The following is a 23,600-nucleotide window of genomic DNA, read 5'->3' on the forward strand; positions in this document are numbered from 1 at the left end:
TGTTTTAATCCTTCTACCACCCATGTAACGTAGTCCTCTGCACCTTAGCCCCATATTGAATACTGGAGGCAGGGGATGGCTGATACATGTCTGATGCTCCCTACTGATTGACACCACTTTTTGAAATATTAAGCGTGCTTCTAAGTGAAATAAAATAAAATAGTAAGTTCCTAGCAGAGACAAGATTTGAATCAGACTTGAACCTCACGTTTATAGGTATTTATTTATCCTCATGGAAGATAAACCTTCTAGCCACCACGACTATCTCCTGCCTCCACTGTCAGAGGCAATAGGAATATCAGTTGCTGGGAATTATTTGGGGAGAGAACTCTTGAGCTGGCCATTGGCATGTGGTTGGCCACTGGGAGAACAGGACACCCAACTAGATTGGGCCTCTGGCCTGAAACAGCAGCCAGGCTCTTCCAATGTTCAAAATATGGCTCTTGTTAGAAGCTAGTTAAGAACATAAGGAGAACCCTGCTGTATCAAGCCAATAGTTCATCTAGTCCTGCTTCCTGTTCTCCCAGTGGCCCACCAGACTCCTGCGGGAAATCAGCAAGCAGGACCATATCACAAGAGCACTCTCCTCTCCTGTGGCTTCCAGCAATTGATATTTAGAAGCATACAGCCTCTGACTATGGAGGCAGAGCACAGCCATAAATTTATACATTGCTTGATTATCAAACAAACAAACAACGACCAGAAGAAAACCCAACAACAACTCAAAGCAATGATGGCTAGTTTCCAAGCTGGACTTTGAAATGAGGAGAAGAAGGGCCCCAACCGGCTAGACCTCTTGGCAATTACACCCCCACATTGTTGCTGCTTCACCATCCCATTAGCATGGTGTTCTTATCTGTTCTTGCCGCTCTGGCACCCAGTGGCGCCAGTTCGGGCTGGCACACTGCTGTGGCAAGGACTGGACAAAACAGGAGTCTCCACCCCAAACCACTTGCAACACTCAGGATAGGATGTGCAACCCCAAAGCACTGCATATGGATGAGCGATGCAACAGTCTTCATCACCTGTCTGGCATTGCATCATGTCGGAATAGACAGCCTGGGATCGTGGGAGTGAATTTCAAGGAAACAATTAGCTACTTCTCGTTCCACCCTGGCAGAAACAAATAGCTCCTTTCAAACAATATCTGATGGAAGTGAAGGAACTCTGGGCTTGTGGTTGGGGAGGATGAGGAGAAGGGGCTGTGAGTCAGGACTATTCTGCAGCAGGTGTCAAATCAAATCCAGATCCTAGACTGTTCGAAAATAAATTGTGTGTGTGTGTGTGTGTGTGTGTGGAATGCAGCCGCAAAAGACTTAGGGTTCACCTATGCTGCACATTGGTTTGATACCAATTTAATAGGGATAGCTTCCCCCAAAGAATCTTAGTAGCTGGAGTTTGAAAAAGATGCTGAGAATTGTATTGCAACTCTATGGTGTGATCGCAATTGGAAAAGGGTGTGATTTGTTTGGTCGCCCCAGCTCAAATAGGATAGTGTACTGCAAAGTAGGAAAAGTTCAGAAAAGGGCAACCAAAATGATCAAGTGGGTGGATCAATGATCAAGTGGGTGGAGAAGGAAAGGTTGCAACAAAGATGAAATGACAGAAGTTTGTAGATTATGCATGGCATGGAAAAAATAAGAGAGAGAGAGAACCCCCCCCCCCCACACACACAGTGTTAGAACTCATCATGGGCATCTAATGAAGCTGAGTGTTGGAAGATCCAGCAGTACATAGTTAAACTATGGAACTCACTCCCACAGGAGGCAGTAATAGCCACTACCTTGGATGGCTTTAAAATGATTGGATACATTCATGGAGGACAAGGCTAGTTCTGTGCCTCCATGATCAGAGGCATTAATGCCAGTTTCATGAAGCCACAGGAGGAGAAAGTGGTCTTGCCTTTGGGTCCTACATGTTGGTTCCCCCCAGGAATCTGGATGGGCCCTGTGAGAACAGGGTGCTGAACTAGATGGCAGTGTACCGTATTTTTCGCCCTATAGGACGCACTGGACCATAGGACGCACCTTGTTTTAGAGGGGGAGAACAAGAAAAAAAAACTCCCCCTCTCTGCTCAGTGCCCCTTCAGTGAAGCGGCAGGAGAAACAGAGCCCCTTCCATTTCTCCTCCCACTTGGCTGAAGGGGCGCTGCGGGAACCCGAAGCCTGCGGAGTGCAGCGGGAACTCGCACTGTGCTCTGAAGGCTTCTGGCAGCTATCCCTGAAGCCTGGAGAGCAAGAGCAGTCGGTGCGCACCGACCACTCTCGCTCTCCAGGCTTCAGCAAAACAACGCAAAGCCTCCGGAGCACAGAGGGAGCGCTCCCTCTGCGCTTCGGAGGCTTTGCGTTGCTATCGCTGAAGCCAAGGAGCCTGCATTCGCTCCATAGGACGCACACACATTTCCCCTTAATTTTTGGAGGGGGAAAAGTGTGTCCTATAGAGCGAGAAATACGGTACTTCCTGAAAATGTGAACACTGTTATCCCCTTTCCCTGCAGTCAGTCCCTTCCAATCACTGGACTGTGGAGGGTGGTGCTTCATGGTGATGAAAATGTTTGTGGTGCTTGCCCCCTCCCCCTTTTTAAACTCACCCCCAAATGGAAAGAAAACAGGGGCAACTTCAAAGGCCGAGAGCACTGTAATTTCATCAATCTCACAGGAGGAGCTTTAGATGAAGTCAATTGTCTTTCTTTACAGAAGTGATGTCCAACCGAATGGAGGGGATGATGACCTCTTATACGCCGCTAGCACCGCCACAGCAGCAGATTGTAGCGATGGATCAGAGCAGCTATGCCACTGACCCCTTCCAGCAAGGTCTCACACCACCACAAATGCCAGGTGACCACATGAACCCCTATGGTAAGACTCACTGGGAACCAGCTGCTGTTGGCATGTCCAAGGTAGAACATGGAAGCTTCGGTCTAGGATTCCCAAGCCCACACTCTTGAGAGGTCTCCCTGTCATTTTACAGGGTGGAAAGCCCTGGGAGCAACTTGATCCAGATGTTAAGATTAGATATCGTTTGTATCCAAGGCATCATTTTGGTCTTCTTCTGGAGGAAATACAGTTCCTTCCACCAGGGTCCAAAACAAGCAAAGAGGGAAGATGAGTCTCCATTGAGCCTCTGGAAGCCTCTCCTTTCTGTTCTGCTTGTGCTGGACTTTACCAGAAAGACTTCTGCTCCATTATATAGTATTTCAAAGCAATGGCATTTCTGAATGAAGAATTATGAGCCCTTTCACGCTCCATCATACTTCTAGTAACGCCACTGGAAATGTAGCAGGCTCTGAATTCTTCCCTTAACTTCCCATCCGCCCTCACCCTCCTCACCCAAAACCTCCCTAAATCTTCTTAGCTGGCTGGCAGAAGCCACACAAAGATACCAGGGCCCTCGTTAACCCTCTAGCTCAGGTTTTTGGGTTTCCACTATGATAGTGATCTAAATGTCAGGGATCTTGGGAAATATATTTTCTTCTGGAAGGAAAACAAAAAACCAAGGGAGGCAGGAGGAATCTTCCTGCTGTCACTGCTGTCACCACAGCCCTTGTGCCTGTATTAACTGGTTTTTAAACTAGCCCAGCAGCTTGCAAAATGGTTCAAAAGCTGACCATTTGCTTCTGGAGATGGTCCAGACTTGAACATTATTAGCTGTTTTACCTTTGACATCACAATGCCCTACTTATGTGATACATTGTCAATCCAGCATTCCTAGTAGGTCTCATGGGGATTTGGGGCATGCCTATAATAATTGCTTAAACTGTAACTCTCTGATGGAGGCCTTGGGATCTTCAGCTCTGTGAGGGAGGGGACCATGGGATATTCTCCAGAGAATTCTTTTCACCTTCACCAAACTCTGCTTCCCAGGATTCATGGCAGTGGCAGACTTTGGGGTCTCAAATTCCGTGGTGCCCTGTGTGATGTCAGAATTCAGCCCTCCCCACTTCTCATGCTTTCTTCTAAATATTAGTTGAGGTATCCCTGGTGGCACCCACAAGGCTCCTCACCCAGTGCAACCGAACCGGTCGCACTTCCCTAAATCTGCCTCTGTTCATGGGAAGGAGACAATGGAGCCATCGCAGCTAAACTGGTATGAAGCCAACCAAAGTATGTAGTCTAGATGCTTGCTTCATATTCTAAGGAGGCAGAAAAGAACCCAGCACCCTCAATAACCTGTCTCTCCACTACCTTATCATGAGGAATGCAAAGTCAGATGTGGTTTTGGCAGAAGGCTGAGTTATCACCTAGCGTATACAATTCCTTAGCAATGCAAATTGATGTGCAGACCTTATCTCCTCAATCGTCACACAACAACAGTGTGTGGGGTGTAACATTTAAGATTCCAAATCAGGAGATGAAGGATTTGTGGTTGGAAGATCGCGACAGATCCGAAGCCACCTAGTCAGTCTGTGGGACTGAGCAGGCACCTGCTGTTCTATATTCCACACTGAGTCCACCAGGCCACTGGTAAAATAATGACTCTTGCCTTGATGGATCAGACCAAAGGCTCATCTAGTCCAGAAAGCTATCTCCTGCCACAGTGGAGGAACTGTGTGTTAAACTGGTAGGGGAGGTCACAGGGTGGACTGAAGAGTGGGCAGCTTCCGTTAATGGAGAGAGTGAGCAAAAGCTTTGCTCTTCTCCCAGTTCCATATTTGCCATTGACACCGTTTGATACCGCCATTCCTGGGAGCCACAGTTTCCTGGGATGGAATGAAGAATCTCTTCTCTGTGGCCAAACAGCTTCCCACAGATTGTTTACTCATGTCAGTTAGAAAAGGAACTTTCTCTTTTTGATTTTTCTTTTCTTTTTAAAGCTCTTCCTAAATGCTGCAGACTGCAATGCAAACAAGTCCTTGGCAAATCCTCACCTCTTCTCCACCCTCACTATGCAGTCACTAAACTCTGCAGTGATTAGGAGCCCAGAGAAATAAAGCTTTGGAGTTGCAGCCAATGTTAGTCCCACTCAGAGCCAACCCATTGAAAATAATGGATGGGACTAACTTAGACTCACCGGGCTGGGTTTAATTAATCCAGTACACTAGCGGAAACCAGTGCAAGTACTCACACTAGGGCAATATCCCTTTCCCCACCTTTCCCACCGTGTACCCCCGCACCTCCCCTAAATCCTTTGCCAGGACTGTACCACTCCAGACTGCTTGTCTGGAATGCTGTAGAAAATTAGCCTGAGAGGGAGCAGGGTTTTAGGCTAGCTTTCTCCCTAATGGGCTCCATTGCTGCATACAGGGAGAATTTTCACTGTGTTTGCTCAAACATAAGATTTCCTCCACCTACAGTGATATAGCACATGAAAAATAACACTGCTTACACTGGTTTCCACAAGAGGGGCAGCTGCCTCCCCTTGACGGTGGATGAACCATAATCTCCAGACACCTGCCTTTCATTTTGTTTTTAATGAGTTAGACTGAATTCACATAGCAGTTTATTCTGTTTCCCGGATGTTTCAATAATTGTCAATTTCCACATTATACCGTATTTACTCGAGTCTAATGTGCCATCGAATCTAATGCACAGTTCAGTTTTCAGAACCTTGAAACAAACAAAAAAGGTATTTTCTGGCGAATGTAAATGTGCCATCGAATCTAATGCACACCTTAATTTTCGCAAAAAAATTAATTTGGCCAAAAAAGGTGAGCACTAGATTTGAGTAAATATGGTATTTGAGCTTTCGTACAACATAAAAGACACTTCTCAAAATACAGTGGAACGTAGCATAAGTTTAGCATTCATTTCCATGTTATTTGCAAATAATACGGGGAATGAGTGCTAAACTTGCCATATTACATGACAGCGCCAGAAGTACTTCTTACATTTCATGAAAGCTCAAATCCAAGGTGGGAAACTGTTAGGGGAATGTCAGATTAAACTGCCCTGTGAATTCAGCCAAAGTTTCTATCATTTTTAGAACTTTTACTCTCCCTGTCCACCAAAAATTCCTGCAGATGCCCCCAACCATGCCCATGGGAAAATAGCAATGAGAAGGAGAAAGGGAGAGAGAAGGGGAATTAGTATGTCAGGCTGCCCTTGGCATACTCATTTTCTGCAAAATGTAGGGGCAGCAATCAAGCATGAGATTTCCCTCCAAATACAGTGCGATGTGGCATGGCTCAAGAAAATCCATACCACGTTATTCTGCTGTGTGTGCAGATGGCCTTCCATTGCATAAGGTGTTAAGGGAACCCCAGGTCTCTTTCTCTGAGTGAGCAATTCAGCGTGTACTAATGTGCTTGTGTTGCTGTTTTTTGTGCCTCACAGGGAATGACTCGATTTTCCACGACATCGACAGTGATACCTCTCTAACTAGCTTGAGCGACTGTTTTCTGGCCTCCTCAGAAGTAAACTCCATGCAGGCCAGGGTTGGAAACCCCATTGACAGGCTGTACTCTATGCAGAGTTCTTATTTTGCCTCATGAAATTCAAGGGAAAGCAAGGGGGAACCCTGAAAAGAATGCCCATCTTCACAGATGACTCCCCAAACCCTCACGTGCCCCCTGATTTCTCAGCTCAGACTCTTACAGCCATATTTTCCTCAGCTCTACCTTCATGCTGACTTAAGGCTCTGTGACAACAGGAGTGTTAAATTAAGAGAGACTTTCATTTTTTTAAAAAAAAATGAAATTTCAAGGCTGCTGCCAGATCATCCACAGAAAAAATAAATAAATATCATGGCACTAGCATTGAGCTCAGGAGGAACGTGGCAACGCCCAACCACATGGCATCAACAGTCCTCCATTTTGATTCCGCCATCGCAAAGGAAAGCAAGATGAACACCATGGAACCTATTAACCTTTTGGAGCCTCTCTCAGATGCCTGAAGCCACCAACATCACCGCCATTTTGAGGGGGGGTATTGACCCATGCAGCAAAAAAGGTCGGAGAAACATGTTAGTTGTGGACCAACAGCCAACCGGACTGTGAGAACTTTTCCTGTAACAGTGGCTCCCAAGCAAATAGTTCCTCTTTCCTGCGTTCCATGCCCCCCTTTCCTTCCCCGCCCCATAAAAGCCCATAGACTGGTACATTAGTTTATAGCCTTTGTACTGTATGAAACTGGGCGAGAGAAGGGGCAGGGGGGAGATGAGTAGCTGGTGAGAAGTAAGACTGTGGAGAGAGACAAAGAGCGAAGGCTCATGTCATAATGATAGTATTTTAAATAAATGACGAAGTAGATGCATGAGTTAGTGGGGAGGGTTTCATTTAGATTAGTAGTAACATTTTGTTTTTAACAAAAATGAGCAAAAGGTTCTTACAAGACACACAGTTTCATTTAACTTCATTTACTGATATGAGGACAAAACATTAGGGTGGGTGTTCTTTGTTTTTAAAAAATGTAATATAACTCATTCTCAAATTCTCCACTTTCCTCCTCCTCCCCCCCCCCCACTCATGTGATTGGCAGGCATCTGTTGGGTGTTCCTTATGTTTATATCTACTTGACAGATATATGCAGCGCTCCGTTGTCCCAATCTGGGTTAATTAGGAAGGTCTTTGAGAGAGAGAGAAATCTGTCATGTCCCTTGGGACCCTCCTGAAATGTCAGTCGAGTCACTGTAGAAAAAGCAATGCTGGGGGGGGGTCTGTAGTTCAGTGGCAGAGCATCTGCTTTGCATGCAGAAGGTCTCAGGTTCCCTGGCATCTCTAGACAGCTGGGAAAAGCTCCTGTGTGAAATCCTGGAGATCAGTGACCAATCAGACTGGATGGTACTGAGTTAGATGGGCCAATAGCAGCTTCCTATGTCCTCATCTTTGTTCCTATGGCTTTTCCCCAAGCCCTTACTCAGCCTTAATGAACTCCAGTCGTTCAGTTACTCCAGATTCACATGGACCAGTAGATAGCTGAAACTCAGGCTTCCGCATCTGCAATACAATCTTATGCATGTTCGTTCAGAAATCAGTCCCACTACTATATTTGATTCATTGGTTAGATCAGGGATGGGGAAACCTATGGCCCTCTGTTTGTTGGACTACAGTTCCCATCATCCCTGAGCACTGGCCCTGTGAGCTAGGGGCTGATGAGAGTTGGAGTCCAACAACATCTGGAGGACCACAGGTCCCCCATCCCTGGATCTATTAAAACTGGTTGGATCAATGAAAAATGCACCCTTGATTAATCAGGTTGCAGGTAGCAGGTCTTTAATTTGCTAAATTATTTTTAATAAGTTAACAAAAAAAAAACAACCACCCAGCAGGTAATGTGATATCTTATTGGAAGCATTCCTTCCATGTATATCAGAGAGGAAAGAATGCTTCTTCTCAGATGTGGTGCCTGCTTTGCTGGATGTGTGAGTTATGAAAAAAACCACCAAAGGGTTTTCCTTCTTGAACCAATCAATGTTTTTCCTCATATGTGGATTTCTGCATATTTTATTTATTAATTGATTCTTTAGCTGCTGCCATTCATTGACTAATATTTCTCTTACTGGACTACAGCCCTAGTTGAATGCTGCCTACTGAAAGAGGACTTGGTAGAGCCAAAAGCAAATGAACCAATTCAAACCCTACACAGAATGGAGGAAGGGTCCCAAATGTTACTGTGGTCTCGACTGATTCCCCTTTAATCATAGCACTTTTAAATGAATCTGAAAACAGCAATGAAAGCTATCCTTTAGTTGTTGCTATAATGAGAAAGAACATGAGAATGGGCTCACTGATGAAGACCAGTTAGTGTTTTCCAGCAGTGTTGTGGAAAGCGGGACACCCAACAGGAGGTAGATCTAGAACCAATGGCAAAGAGAATCGCCTCCTGACAGGCTGTAAGTCAGGAATCAGGCCAGTGGGGACTCGCCAAGGGCAGACTCAGGTTAATGGGGCAGCACCCCTTTTGCCCAAATAAACCAGCCTCTACTGGGCCCCAAGCTGTTGCATTATCTGGTGGTGGCAAGACAACCATTTACATTTTACCACAATGCCACCAGTGCAATGTTGCATCACGAATGGGAATTTAAAATGGACAGTGGATGGTGGGACCAGGTTATCCATGGACATACATGCTCAGAGAGCGGCTCTGTTGGTATCTTGCAGCAAAAAAACCTTGCCACACCTTATTGTATTGTGGCATGAAAATGTCATGAGCATGGGCAGGTGTCAAGGGAGAGGGAAGTTACAGGGACTTCCACACACACCTCTTATTCATCCAAGAACCAACAATATAGGAGCCCTCATGTTAGCTATCCCTACATGCAAATGGACAGAAGTCCTACAAAGGCTGCATTCGCACCATACATTTAAAACACTATGACACAATTTTAAACAGTCACAGCTTCCCAGAATGAATTCTGAGAGCTGTAGCTCATTAAAAGTGCTGGCCACTATTCCCCTCCCAAAGCTCCAATTCCCAGTTTTGCCCGAAGAGAGATTGACTCGTAAACCACTCTGGGCACTGTCATTCTGTGAGGGCAGTGGGGGCAGGTCTCCTAACTGTCAGCATCCTGGACAAACTAGAGCTCCCAGAATTCTTTAGGTGAAGGCAGAACACATGAACAGCAGAGCCAATAACAAGGAAGAACCAATGGCAGGCGGAGCCAATTAATTCTAGTTTTGTTGCCACAAAACTCCCTGGTGAGTTCCACAAGGGCAACCCTGAGACAAAGGAAGAGGAGGAAATTGACAAGCAGTGCCAATGGAGGGCAGGCAGGTAGAGGGGCGGGCTAAGGGCAGACAGAGGTGGGTGTGGCAGTGTCCCATCCCATTCCAGCCTGCACTTCATCCAAACATTGTCCTGCCCTCTGCCCTCCTAAGCTTTCTATGGAAGTCACTGAGAATGAAGCAGCCCTGAGTTCTGTCTCTTGGTAACACAAAAATATCACAGAGAACATGGAATGTAACTGACTTTTCTATGAAGGGAGACACTGTCCTTCCAACTGGAGCCAAACCAGTTCTGTATTGCCCTTCCACACCTACAGTATTTATGGGCAAAAATCATTTCCCCTTTTATTTTGAGGCACGAGTTATTTTCCCCAGGAATGTGATCATTGTGTGGTTTTAATATGGGGACCTTGTGGTCAAAGGTTCTAAAGTAGACCTTTGACCTCTTCTTGATTGGGGTTTATTATTGTAGCATCAAAGCAAAATGCTGATCATCAAATAAAAAAGAAAAGAAAAGAAAAGAAAAGAAGGAAGCAGGTAGGACTGTCTGACAACACACTGAAGTAGATAAAAAGAAAAACATTCTGCATGACCAAGGGAAAGCACAAAAAATGGTTGTTCACCTTTACATACTGTGCCAAGGGCAGAAGGCTCATGTCAGCCATTTGAGCTCCATTCATACTGGCAATTTCCCCCACTGAAAATATGGGGTTTCAATGTCCACTTAAAAAAGAAAGAGAGAGAAAGGGAGATTTGTTGTTCCTGAGGAAGATTCGTTTAAAATGAATCAAAACATGATTTCCCTCAAAATTCTTGACAAATTGGATGCTTCTTCTTTCTTCTTCGATGATCACTCATAGCCGAGTAAGATTGCCTTCCATGAACACAGTCTTAACAGTGAGTCCATAAGTGACTGTGGAGGCCAATTCTGGATCCACACGTCCTTCCACAGTGGGGACATAGGTTTCCAGGTGGGAGTTGATCACAGTGAGGGTTTGCCAAGCATGTCTTTCTCTTAGCACGTTTCTCCCTTTCGTCCTGAGTTCAAGCATCTTCAAAGTCCACAGCACCTTTGGTAAAGGCTGTTGTCCAATTGGAGCACTTGCAGGCCAGTGTTTCCCAATTGTTGGTGTTTATACTACATTTTTTAAGATTTGCCTTGAGAGAGTATTTCAACCTCTTTTGTTGACTACCAGCATTACGATTTCCATTTTTGAGTTTGGAATAGAATAGTTGCTTTCGAAGACGATAACCAGGCATCTGCACAACATGACCAGTCCAACGAAGTTGATGTTGAAGAATCATTGCTTCGACACTGTACACTGGCATTAGTTCATCTGTCTTCCCAAGTGATATGTAAATATTTTCGGAGACACCATTGATGGGATCTTTCCAGGAGTTGGAGATGGCGTTTGTAAGTGGTCCAGGTTTCACAAGCATATAGTAAGGTTGGTAGTACAATGGCTTTGTAAAGAAGCATTCTGGTTTTCTTGCAAATGTCCTGGTCCTCAGACACTTGGGACTCAGAATGAGGAATGGAGGAAAGTTGCTTATTAGCATAAAGTTATGTCAACTTCTCCACTACTGTTGAGAGTTGGTACCTACAGGTTCAACAGAAAGTGCTTCATACTGAGTCAGACGACTGGTCCATCTAGCTCAGTATTGTCTACACTGATTGGTAGCAGCTCTGCAGGGTTTCAGGCAGGGTTACATGCCCAGCATACCCTGGAGATGCTGGGGATTGAACCAGGGACCATATGAATGCAGAGCAGATGTTCTGCCACTGACTAGTTTAATAATACATCAAGTAGCTTAATAGTCATTCCGCGTCCTGAGAGAACTCTGGAAATTGTATTTTGTCAGAGAGGCCACAGATCCAGAAGACCTACCCCAGGATTTTGTAGGGAGCCATACCTATTAGGCCAGATAAACAAATTTGACATGCAGTATTCCCACATGTCAGTGGGGACTAATATGTTGCCCCCTAGGCACTATCCATTCTGACCACTGCCCATTGTGGCTGGGGCTAACGGGAGTTGGCATCCAACAACATCTGGAGGGCAGCAGGTCCCCGGTTTTGCCCTATGTAAACAGCATCCGGTCGCTTGATTGGTCCACAACTGAACAGATGTTCTTCCATGTGGACCTCCCTCACTATTTCTATTTGTGGAGAACTTTGAATTTCCTGCATTTGTAAATGGAAGGAATGAGCCACATCCATTGGATTGTATATTTGAGTTTTCCTTTTTAAAAGAACACTCTGTTCTAGAGCACAAGTAATGCAGCAGGGATGCAAAAGCCATTCTTAGTGTCATGTCTAAAAAATGCTCTTCCTCTTGTGTTCATTCTAGACCAGGGATAGGGAACCAGTGGCTTCACGGTTGCTGTTCGTCTTCAACTCTCATCACCCCCTAGCCAGCATGGCCAGTGGTCAGGGAGTTGTTCACTGACAATATCTGTAAGGTCACATTCTCCTCACCTGTGTCTGAGGGTATGTTAGGAGCCATATTCTAGGTGTTTCCCCCCAAACATTTGAGTCTACTATGCCAAAAATGAATTCATTGTTTGCCAAATATTCATCTAAAGCAGCGGTTCTCAACCTGTGTTGGTGGACTACAACTCCCATCATCCCTGAGCTCTGGCCTTGCTAGCTAGGAGTGATGGGATTTGTAGTTCAACAACATCTGGGGACCCATAGGTTGAGAAAGGCTGATCTAAAGGGTTATCAGAGGACACCATCTGGCACATAGTAACTTCCTATGGCATGGGCTTGATACACTGACAGTTTTAACAGTATACCAAATGGCGAGGAGGCTTTTTTGCGTGTGTGTGCATGAATGTGCATGCACACACACGCCCCCCAACACATATGCAGTTTTCTGATCTGGCACAGAAAAGTCTCATTGCCACTACTTCTGATGATACAGCTAAATTCCCCTCTTTATCCTGAAGCATAGAGAATGTGAGTACCATAACTAAGGTCTAAAGTTTATATAAGGTTAAAGATATCCTTTGTTAAGTATTCAGCAGCCGCTGTGGGTCTGTGGTGAAGGGGAGTTTAAATCTTTCTCTCCCTGCACCATCTCCCACAAAAACCTGCCCTCTGTAACTGCTAGTTGCTTTACAAGGTGCCAATGGAGACTTGCCTTGAAATGCAAGCAGCAGCTTCAGAGACATGGTTTTTATCAGAATTGTGGGAAGGATAGGAAGATATTTCCCCGAAGTGCCATTGTTTCCCAGGCATTGCAATGGCTGCTACTTACATTTAAAAAAACATGCACACTAGTTACATTTGCGACACTGACGCCATGTTTAATTTGAGGCTAAGAATCTTGATTTGCTTACATTTCTGAGATATATATTGTTTCTAAAAACTTGAACTCTCTGAAACAGATCCAGTTGTACACTTTGTTGAAATGTTTTAAGCAGCTTATACTTAGGATGCTGGAGGCATCCTAAATACTGGAATTGAAAACCCCTAGCAAAGTCCTTAAGTTATAAGCAGGCCCTCCAGATGTGGCTGCACTACAGATCCCATTACCACTGGCCATGCTTGCCGGGGCTAATGGGAGTTGTAGTTCAAAAGCACCTGGAAGGCCACAGGTTCCCCATACCAGGCTTCTAGTGTTATATCCAATGCTAGTCCTACATAGAGTAGATCCATTGAAGTTAATGGGCATGACTAATTTAGGTTTATTAATTTCTATAGCTCTACTCTACTTGAGTAGAAATTAGTTTGGTGTACAACCCATGGTTAGTATACAGATGGAAATCCTGTAAAATGAGAGCGCCTCTCCTGTGCAGGGCAAATAAAGTGTCCCTTTATGTATTTCCAAAAAAGAGGAATCACTCACACCTCAAAAGGATAAAAGAGGACACAGATTTGCATAGTATTTGTATATGCATAATTTGTATGCATAAACCAAATTTAGAAACAAGGGCTATAATTTAAATGGAAATGTGGTACCTCTCACCCTAGCAGGAGAAACTGTGAGCAGGTGATCTGTGTGCTTGCTTGGTCAGCTGTCTAGGTGTTCATTGTTGATGGCCCCCTGATGCTCTCCCATCTGATTTAGACAGAGAATCCCTTCAAATAAAGGAGACCTTTAAATATTATAATGATGATTATTAATTAAATCTTCACACTGCTCTTCATCTGAAGTTCTCAGGGTGGCTCACAGCATAAAAAGACAAAATAAAAAGACAAAATATATAATAAAAGCAAGGACAAAAATAAAGCAAACAAACACATCCCACAAACACATTAAAAAAGACATAGAATATTAATCATCCAAAGACCTGGTTGAAGAGGAGCATTATTGTCTGGCGCCTAAATATGTATAATGAGGGCAGCAGGGAAGCCTCCCTGGGGAGAACATTCCACAAACAGGGAGCCACTGCAAATGGATATATGTTCTCTGTGGATTAGGACACCTGACCAGCCTAAAATGTTTTTCTGTGGTGCAGACTTTGCTTGTCATTGTTGCGGCAAAGCAAGGTGTCTTTTTATTTTTGAGCATTGCCATAATAGCAGGGAGCTCTGGTTGGTTCATGGGCTAAGACCAAAAGGGATCCCTCTCCAAGCAGAAAATCTGAGCAGTCAAAGAGGAGGGATAGTGGCAGGTCAGAAGGCATTCAGGCACTGAAACCACCTCAAGAACCTTCCAAGAGTTCCTAGATGTTGTAATCTCTTGGGGTTCTCTACACCCAATCCTCATGTTTTCAATCCCAACAAACAAATATCTTCTCTCTTTCTCTTTTTTTTAAAAAAGGGGTAAGTTCCACCCTTTGAAGTTCCCTCTCCCTGAAGCACAAAGAAGCAATGTATAGAATAGAATAGAATAGAATAGAATAGAATAGAATAGAATAGAATAGAATAGAATAGAATGATGTCTTATGTGTCCCTCTGAGACCACCACCCTGACATAGTCTTCAGTCTCCAAGAATTTGTTTAAAGACTAGGTGTGTGGAGCCCCTTATTAGCCTTTGGAGACCTTTATTTCAATATATACATAACTGCTTCCCAAAATGTATCCGCCTTCAGAAATAGGAGAGAGAGAGTGCTCTCCCTCACCTGCAACCCCTGGTTCCTTTATCATTCTGTGGGTTTCTGTTGTTCTTCCTTCAGCCAAATTCTGCCTTAACTCAGAATTATATATCCTGAATTAGAATGTGCATTCTACTGCTGTGTCCAGTTAATTTGCTTCCTTTTCTTCAGTGGGAGAGTTAGGGTAATTTTAACCTCTGGACATAGGTGACACCCACTCCATAAACTACATGACCCCCAAATGGGAATTGTAGTTTACCCCTCAAAGAAGTACAATTCCCAGCACTGTTAACAAACTCATCATTCCCAGGATTCTTAAGGGTAAGCCATGTGCTATAAACATGCTTTAAATGCATGGGGTAGATGCAACCTTAATGGTCTTACAAGGAGCATCCTTCTAGACTGCAATGTGCACGACTTCACACATTTCAAAATGTGGTAAGCCAGCCCTGGGGACCCTCCTGTTCATCCTGCTGAGTGGATCCATAGGATTCTGCCAGAAAGTCCTGCACCACTGTCTCCGCTGCCCGTGTAACAATGCACATGTATGCATTGATAAAAATACAAAAAAGCAACCTGGATTTGATTGCATGTTTTATTTGATAAGTGTTGGGTGTTTTGTTTTTGTTTTGCAGTGTTTTATCACTGTGTATATGTAGCCCTCTAATATGGAGCACTGGTAAAACACTACATGAAAACGATCTGAATATAAGCATACATACAGTCACATCTCAGTCTCTACCCTTTTTGCAATCTTTTATCAATGCACAGAAGTAAAACTGTGCAAAAGTCACCTTGATGCATCCATGTATTGAATCACAAAAAGATTGCGCTTTTTTGCAGTGTTTTATCAGTGTGAATATGTAATTTGGAAGTATGGGAATGGGGAAAGGTGATGAAAGACCTAGAAAGCTGCAGAAACAGGTTTATGCAAAGTACAAAATTCAGAAACAAAAAGAAAACAGGAATCAGTGGAGGTTTCCTAATGCATCCATTCCATTTTAGAAATAGGACCAGGGAATCCCAGAACTCCAAAAATCCATGGATGAATTTAAACAAGAAGACTGTCAGAGGTATTCCTGTATAGAAATTGCTTTGTTGAACCAGAAATGGTTCGAAGTCAGGCAGTTGCCTAGGTGCTATTAAGGGCATCAGACAACTCTGATCCATGGACATTATTCACTTAAAGCTTTCTTCTACAGAAGTCCCATTGAAATGAATGGACACATATGTGCATACTGCTTTGCAGCTCCCCATCATTTCAATGGAGCCTATGTAGAACCCATATGAATTAACAGGATGGGAGAAGCACCAAAACAGTTTAGGCTGGAGTCTAGTAGTCTCACCTTTCTGCTGGACTTTGGCTGTGGTTCTCCATTGCATGGGGACTTGATCAGACAACCCTGGGGGTTTCTTCCATCTCTGCAAGGATTCTGTAATTTTAACAGAATGAAAGCATTTGCTGAGAAACCTTGACAGGCTATGACTCCACCAAGCTCAGAGATCCAACTGGGTTTCCACCTTTCATCAATAGTTTTAACAGCAAACTTTGAATCATAAATAATAATTTAGAAAAGGGGGGGACACCTCCCTACCATCACCACACATTTTCTTTAGCTCATATGGCTGCATTACTTGTATATTTATATATTCTGTATTTATGTTACCAAAATGTAGTATTTTGTAGCTGTTCCAGTTTGTTTAACTTGTAAGATAATGATGCTGATGCTAATGATTCTTAATATGGTCTCCCATCCGTAGGCCACTTCCCCTTTCAGACATAGTTCCTAACCCCACCCGCACCCCTTCCAAGCTCTGTTGGTTCTCTCCCACCAACATCAAGGTTGCAGATTGGACATTTTGTTTTTTATTTAATGATTTACCCTTTCTTAAATTATTTATTAGTGTTTTTGTTGGGCTTCATTTTGGTTTTTTGGTCCCCCCCCCCTTCCAACTTTCACACTCCACCCCCATCTCTGCCGCTGTCAACTGGCAGTTAAATGATGTGATTACTAGACCTTGTGTTTGTTTTTCCTACAAGAGAGAAAGAGAACGAAACACTTCAGTATATTTGTAAATAAAAGCTACCTGTAAATGAAATGGGATGTTGCTTTTGGAGTGAATTCCCCTCCACCCACTCACTGCGTTTCACAATGAAAAAGACACTTAGCACTCACTGGTGTGCAGGAAGTTCTCTGTTCAATTCCTGACATTTCTAGTGACAATGGACCCCAGCTTGGGCTATGGATCTGCATGAGTCCTTACAGAACAGTAAGCCAGTCAAAGCAGGTAAGTGGGTGTAGGTTGGCTCATCCCCACCACCTCCATGTAGAATTTGAACCATTGGGGCACTAAGTTCTACAAAAAATCATTCTTAAATATTATATTTAAGGTTTTCTCTATGAATGAGTAAACTTGTTGATTTCAGATTCTCATATCCCTTGCCTTTGTTCTCCACACTGCCACATCAGTTTGCGAAAAATAAAAAATTGAAGTCTTCAGGAAATTTCACCAGCATTTCAGTGTGATTTTCTCCTAGTTTACACTTTTTTTGTATGCAATTTTCCCTAACATGCAAAGCCATTTCCCCATATATAATGCATTTGATATATTATTTTCACAAATATATGGATTTATTTACACAAGTATATGCACTTTTTTGGTACACATTACTGCAAAATTTTGGGAAGAGCAAATTTTGAAGGATCTTGGGTTTTTCCCCATCTGAAGTTGTCAGCTCCCCCGTAAACCCCTTCCCACTCCAATGCCAGCTCTTATGCCTTTACCACCAGTTTGAGTCAAAATAGCTAGTAGATCATGAGTAGGCAACCTAAGGCCTGGGGGCCGGATCCAGCCCAAATCACCTTCTCAATCTGGCCTGTGGATGGTCCAGGAATCAGCGTGTTTTTACATGTGTAGAATGTATCCTTTTATTTAAAATACATCTCTGGGTTATTTGTGGAGCCTGCCTGGTGTTTTTACATGAGTAGAATGTGTCCTTTTATTTAAAATACATCTCTGGGTTATTTGTGGGGCATAGGAATTCATTCATCCCCTCCCCCCCAAAAAAATTATAGTCCAGCCCCCCACAAGGTCTGAGGGACAGTGGACCGCCCCCCTGCTGAAAAAGTTTCCTGACCCCTGTAGTAGATGATCAAATTTGCCTACATGCCATGACCATTTTTACCTGCTGATTTGGGCGCATGTTTAAAGCAACAGGTTGTTTGACCAGGTACATGCTCATATGAGTTGAGATGGCTTCGAGGGCTTTTACTTGCTTATGGCAGGCATATAGAGCACCAGGTATTTAAATGAAAAAGAGCAGGCAGCAGGGAGGGTAATGGTTGGCATGGCAGTAGGGCCAGGAACAGTTCATCGTTCCACTCGCCCAGTGCTGGTGGAATGGGATCTGCTGGGGTTGGCCAGAGATGAACTTTGTCAAATAACACATCAAGCTGGCAAATTCTTGCTGGGTGACTGGGGTGAGGATGCCAGCCTGGCAGAGACCAACCTGAGCTTGAGGGTGCCATGGTCAATCCCCCCACACACACCTCAGGTCCCTTATGGGGAGCCCTTCTTTACCATGTTGATCCTGCCCAGTGCCATTTTGACCAGTATACAAAGACAACATTCTTCTGCCTAACAACAGAAAGTCATAATTTTCACTGTAGGAAAAGGGGGGGGGGACCCCAACCAACTGCAAATCAGGTGAGGAGGAAAAATATCCTTTCTGGTACAGTGGTACCTCAGGTTACAAACATTTCGGGTTACAGACTCCGCTAACCCGGAAGTAGTACCTCGGGTTAAGAACTTTACCTCAGGGTGAGAACAGAAATCGCAGACCAGTGGTGCGACGGCAGCGGGAGGCCCTATTAGCTAAAGTGGTACCTCAGGTTCAGAATGGTTTCAGGTTAAGAACGGACCTCTGGAACTAATTAAGTTCGTAACCAGAGGTACCACTGTATTTTCAACCAGTGACCCAAATTTCATGGTAAAGGCCCTAACTTGAGGGTGGGTGAGCAGAAGCTTGTGCGGTCAAATGGCCCCAAACTCGGGGGGGGGGGGTGAGCCTTATAAATGCTTGTATTCGCTATGATGTGGGCAGAACTGTACCCTCTATTGCAGCTCATCTAGGCTACACACCCCAGGCAAAGGTGTCCCAAGAGGAGCTGAGCCCAGAACAAGGCTTACAGACAGAATTTATACCTTGCCCTTTGGATGGAGTAGTCTCACAGAGAAACTTACAGAAATCCATGATTCTAGTCCTAAGGCTGAGGATCTAGAAAGGCCTGGCATGAGGGAGGAGGGAAAAGGCATGCTCAAGCACAAGTTATTCAGCTTAACAGTTCTTCACATTGATAGTCAATGTCAGTGGCAGTTTTGGCTGCCTTGCTCTAGATTTGATTTACAGCAATATTTGCATTCTGCTTTTCCAGCAATAATGCTGAGCTCAAAGCAGCACACAAGCATAGCAAAAGCAATGCAGATTAGCAAACAATCAGATCAAAAGCCCAACAACCTATAAATAAGGCTTTATTTATATAATTTTATATATAATTTATTTTATATAATTAAATTTATATAATTAAATTTATATACCGGTAATTTATATAATTTATATAATTAAATATTTATATAATTATATAATTCATCACACAATTAATACAAAGGCATTATGTTTCAAAATATCAGAAATGGCTGCTGAGCATCAGCCCTGTGCCAGTTAACATACTCTTTCTGGGAAGCACGCCCCACCCCAGTCAGAACCAGGAACAAAGCAACTGGAAACATCCAGGTCAGAAGAACCAGGCAGCTCCTGATACACAGCCCTCTCCCCAGACTACTGACTTGGTGGAAGGTAGAATCCTCAAATTGTTTGGGCAGATAGTTGGAGAAGCTGAGATCAGGCCAATAGTGCAAAATCTGGGGAGCCTCAGGGAGCCTGAGCCTCATTTTTGGTGGTCAATTGAGAACCTTGAAGAACTTATGAAGAACTATAGAGTTGGAAGGGACCTCAAGTGTCATCTCGTCCAAACCCCTGCAATTCACGAATCACAGCCAACGGACCTCTAGCATGTGACCATCCAACCTTTTCCTAGCTTTTAGTCAGAATTTCCATTCTTGTAATTTGATTCCATTGGTATGTATTACACTCTGAAGCAGCAGAAAACAAGCTTGCTTCATCACCTGTGTAGCAGCTTCTCAGATATTTGACGATGGCTGTCATATCACCTTTCAGACTTCTCCAGGATAAATATACCCAGCTCCATTGATGTCAAGGCTGCCACCTGGATGGCAGACCTCTGCTCCTGCGTATTGATCAACAAGCATGATATACTTATTGAATGTATCATATCGTGCCCTAGGAGGAGATCATAGATCCATTCTCCACATCATGAGAAGCTCCACTAGTTTCTATGAAAGGCACAAGACCAGGCCAGGATGGTTATTTCTTGGGTCAGTTGGCAACCTTAATGGTATGAAAAAAGGGGAAGGAGAAGACATAAATGAGACTGAGCTCCAACAATGATTAATCAGCAGCATCCTGTTGTTGGTGTTGTGTTTATTTCTTCGGTGTCAACTTGCTGGGAATGAAGACTGATTCACACCCTACAGCTGTAGTGCACAAACGGACGGGTAGTTTGAAAGCAAAACACATGGGAGAAAATGTCTGGAGATGAGGAAAAATACCCTGGCTGAGGTAGTGCACCTGAGTATTCTATTCCCCTTCCTCACTGGGAGCATCTTGGGAAATCAGATTATCCTTGAATGCAGAGTCGAATCACCCTTTCAGAAGATCTGTCTTAATTGCTAGTGCCTTATCTTAATTCCTAGGATGCCCACTCATTTTCCTCCACCCCTTTTATCAGCCAGGCTGCTGCTCAGAGGTGCACCAGCCCGAGGCAAAAAGGGCTGTCACCCCAAATAACGATGAAAAATCAATTCTGTTCATCTGGAAGGTTAAGCAAAAAACAAAACAAAGCTAGACCCACTGCAATGAAAGGGGGGGGGGTGAGGGAGAGACTTGATCAGTGAGCCTGATTGTCTGTTTAATCCCTATCTTCATGAGTGAGAGGTCTGAAAGGGAGCTAGGTACCCCATCACCCACAAGCTTAATATAAAGGCATGTGAGCCCAGTGTAAATTTGCAACTAGGGATGGTGAAATCTGACAATTTCATTACATTTCCCCAATCTTGAGGTCAGTTCACTTTTCCATATCAGTTTACAAAAAGAAACAGTCTTCTTGAAAATTAATCTGCATTTAATTGCAATATTTTCCTAATATACAACCCCCCCACAGTGCTTTCCCCTAATCTCGTGCCTATTATTATTATTTTAAATTCCTCACTCTAAGGTTCCAGGATAGGTTACTACATTACAATATAATATTTTACCCATATACAGACATTTCTGTACACATCTGTATGTTTTTTGTACATGATCCTTGGCTGGAGAACTGCATTGCTACATTTGGAGCAAAGCAAATTTTGAAATATGGCTATGCTGTATTTAGTGTCTCATTCTGGAAAGTGCAAACAAAGTTGGGTCATCTTTAAATGTGAATTGAATCACATTTCTCCATTGTCCCTGTTTGCAAAACTGCATTCTTCAAGATTTGGCATGGATTGTACTGAGCAGAAAACACACAAGCCTTACTTGTCCTGGAAACATGTCTGAATGACATATTTGCTGCAGTTAAGTTGGTCTGGGTCTGCCCAGTGCCTGGACGTATGAGAGACCAGTTGGAAATCTACATGAATTTCATGCAGGGCTGCATGGAAATGTTAATTTCAGTTTCTCTCCATTTTACCATTCTTCAGTTCAGTTCTCCACATTCCCACCTCAACTTGGAATGTTTTTATTTTAAAAAGTCATCATTTTGCTGCAAATAATAACCGAATATATACCATTTTTGCATGCAATTTAGCCTAATGTACACTAAACCATTTTCACTAATGTAATGCATAAGTCTATGTTAAGTGCATCAATCTGTGCATTTTTTATGCACACTTGACCATAGCATGTACATTTTGGAACACATTACTTGCCTGGAGAACTGCACTGCAAATTTCAGAAAATGAAAATTTCAAAAAAGACAGCCATCTTTTGATTCAAAACTGGTTTCATAAAGCACATGTTAGGTATGCTTTTAAATGTGAATTGAACTATTTCTCTCTCCATCTCAAGCTCCATGACAGAACTAAGGCGGGAGATCGATGTACTAAATAAATAGCATTGTAGCCAGGGATGAGCTGAATGAAAGAGAATTAAAATTGTTGTTGTTTAGTCGTTTAGTCGTGTCCGACTCTTCGTGACCCCATGAACCAGAGCACGCCAGGCACTCCTGTCTTCCACTGCCTCCCGCAGTTTGGTCAAACTCATGCTGGTAGCTTCGAGAACACTGTCCAACCATCTCGTCCTCTGTCGTCCCCTTCTCCTTGTGCCCTCCATCTTTCCCAACATCAGGGTCTTTTCCAGGGAGTCTTCTCTTCTCATGAGGTGGCCAAAGTATTGGAGCCTCAGCATCAGGATCTGTCCTTCCAGTGAGCACTCAGGGCTGATTTCCTTCAGAATGGAATTTCCTTAAGAATTAAAATTAGGTCTGTATAAATAATGCAACTCAAAAGGCATTTATTTTGCATTATTAGCTCTGTTCATTGGGTGGGAGGGTGTAGGGTGAGGTCTCCCCACCTGACTGCTAGAAATCCCTTACAAACTTCCCCCACTTCTTTGCTCATATCTGATCTCTCATTGGATTGTTTGCATGCTCCCAAGCCCCTTTTCATGCCTAGAGATCTAGCTGGGGTGTGGGGCAGTTGTAATGAACAACTAAGGTCCTCTGCATATTGAATTCTGTGCCAGGTACCAAACCTAACTTAGGGTGCTCTGTCTTCAGAAGTTTTACCTAGCATAACTCATATACCTTCAGGCCAATCTTCACAGCCTTAAGGACAAAGGGCTCTTCTTTGTAATAAAAAAAAGTGAAGGTTTTCAGCACATCATGCAATGTACTGAGACCAATCTTGAATGTGCAGTACTATTTCAGAATGCAGATAGATTTATTTTGACCATGTGTGAGAAAATATCCAGCCTCTGGGCCAAATCTAGCCTGTGAGGGGGTTCAAATTGGGCCCATGAGACCATTATTCCCAAACCACACCCCCATCTGCTTCAGTTGCAGGGCAGGTAGAAACATGTTTCCAATGCACCTTTGTGAGCCTTAAGGTGAGATCCCAATAGGCATTGGCAATGGGAAGTGGCATCAGGTGGTTGACAGCTGGGCAGTTGTGTCCACTTGTCAAATTTGACCTGCCAGAGTAGGAGCCAAAAAGGTGCAACATCTTGATTTAGAATGTCCTGTCTTCTGAGCATTTTCCTAGTATGGTTCACATGTTTTTACAGCCTTTTGAAAAAGTAACTTGTTCTTTAATGAAACAATTTGCAGCGTGTGTTGAAGACTAAATTCTACACCTGAAAACAGAGATAATTTTACTTAGAATCAGTGCTATTTTTCTTAAAAAAGAGGTGCCAGAACTCACACCTCCCTCATTCTCTTTGAATGGCAATGGCACCCACGTGAGAGGTGCTGGAACTGAGTTCCAGTGAGTTCCAGCTGGGAAAAAGCCCTACTTAGACTGGCTCCTAAAGCTTCATCTGGTATTCCCTTTGTATTATTATAAAATAGGGTTGCCATATCTTGAAGAGGACAACCTGAGCCACTGACAGCCCAAGCAAGGGAAAGAGGTGCATGGGCACGGGTGCTGCTGCTGTGCCCACACGCCTCTTTCCCCAGCTCAGGCTGGCAGCAGCAATGGTATGCAGAGCAGCCCAAGCCCCAGCTGCTCCCAAGCAAAGAAAACCCCAGACATTTTCATTAAAAATGTAAAAATCCACGCAGATGGGCATGTTGGCCCCCCAAAAGAGAACATGTCTGGGTTTCCTCAGGCGTA

General features: G+C 43.8%; 1 protein-coding gene across 2 annotated transcripts in view; it reads left to right on the plus strand.

Moving 5' to 3' along the window:
- The window catches only part of LMX1B (LIM homeobox transcription factor 1 beta), a 164,404-nt gene extending 147,656 nt beyond the window's left edge, over positions 1 to 16,748 (plus strand). The window contains exons 7-8 of one of the 2 annotated variants that reach the window (XM_083485928.1): positions 2,697 to 2,858; positions 6,273 to 16,748. In XM_083485928.1, the coding sequence (XP_083342054.1) occupies positions 2,697 to 2,858; positions 6,273 to 6,430 (320 nt within the window). In that variant the 3' untranslated portion in view covers positions 6,431 to 16,748. The remainder of the gene's footprint in view (positions 1 to 2,696; positions 2,859 to 6,272) is intronic. The other variant, XM_083485927.1, reaches the window with a different exon arrangement.
- The last annotated feature ends 6,852 nt before the right edge of the window (positions 16,749 to 23,600 follow it).

The sequence above is a fragment of the Podarcis liolepis genome (genome assembly GCF_965112155.1).
Source record: "Podarcis liolepis genome assembly, chromosome: Z".
NCBI classification, from domain to species: domain Eukaryota; kingdom Metazoa; phylum Chordata; class Lepidosauria; order Squamata; family Lacertidae; genus Podarcis; species Podarcis liolepis.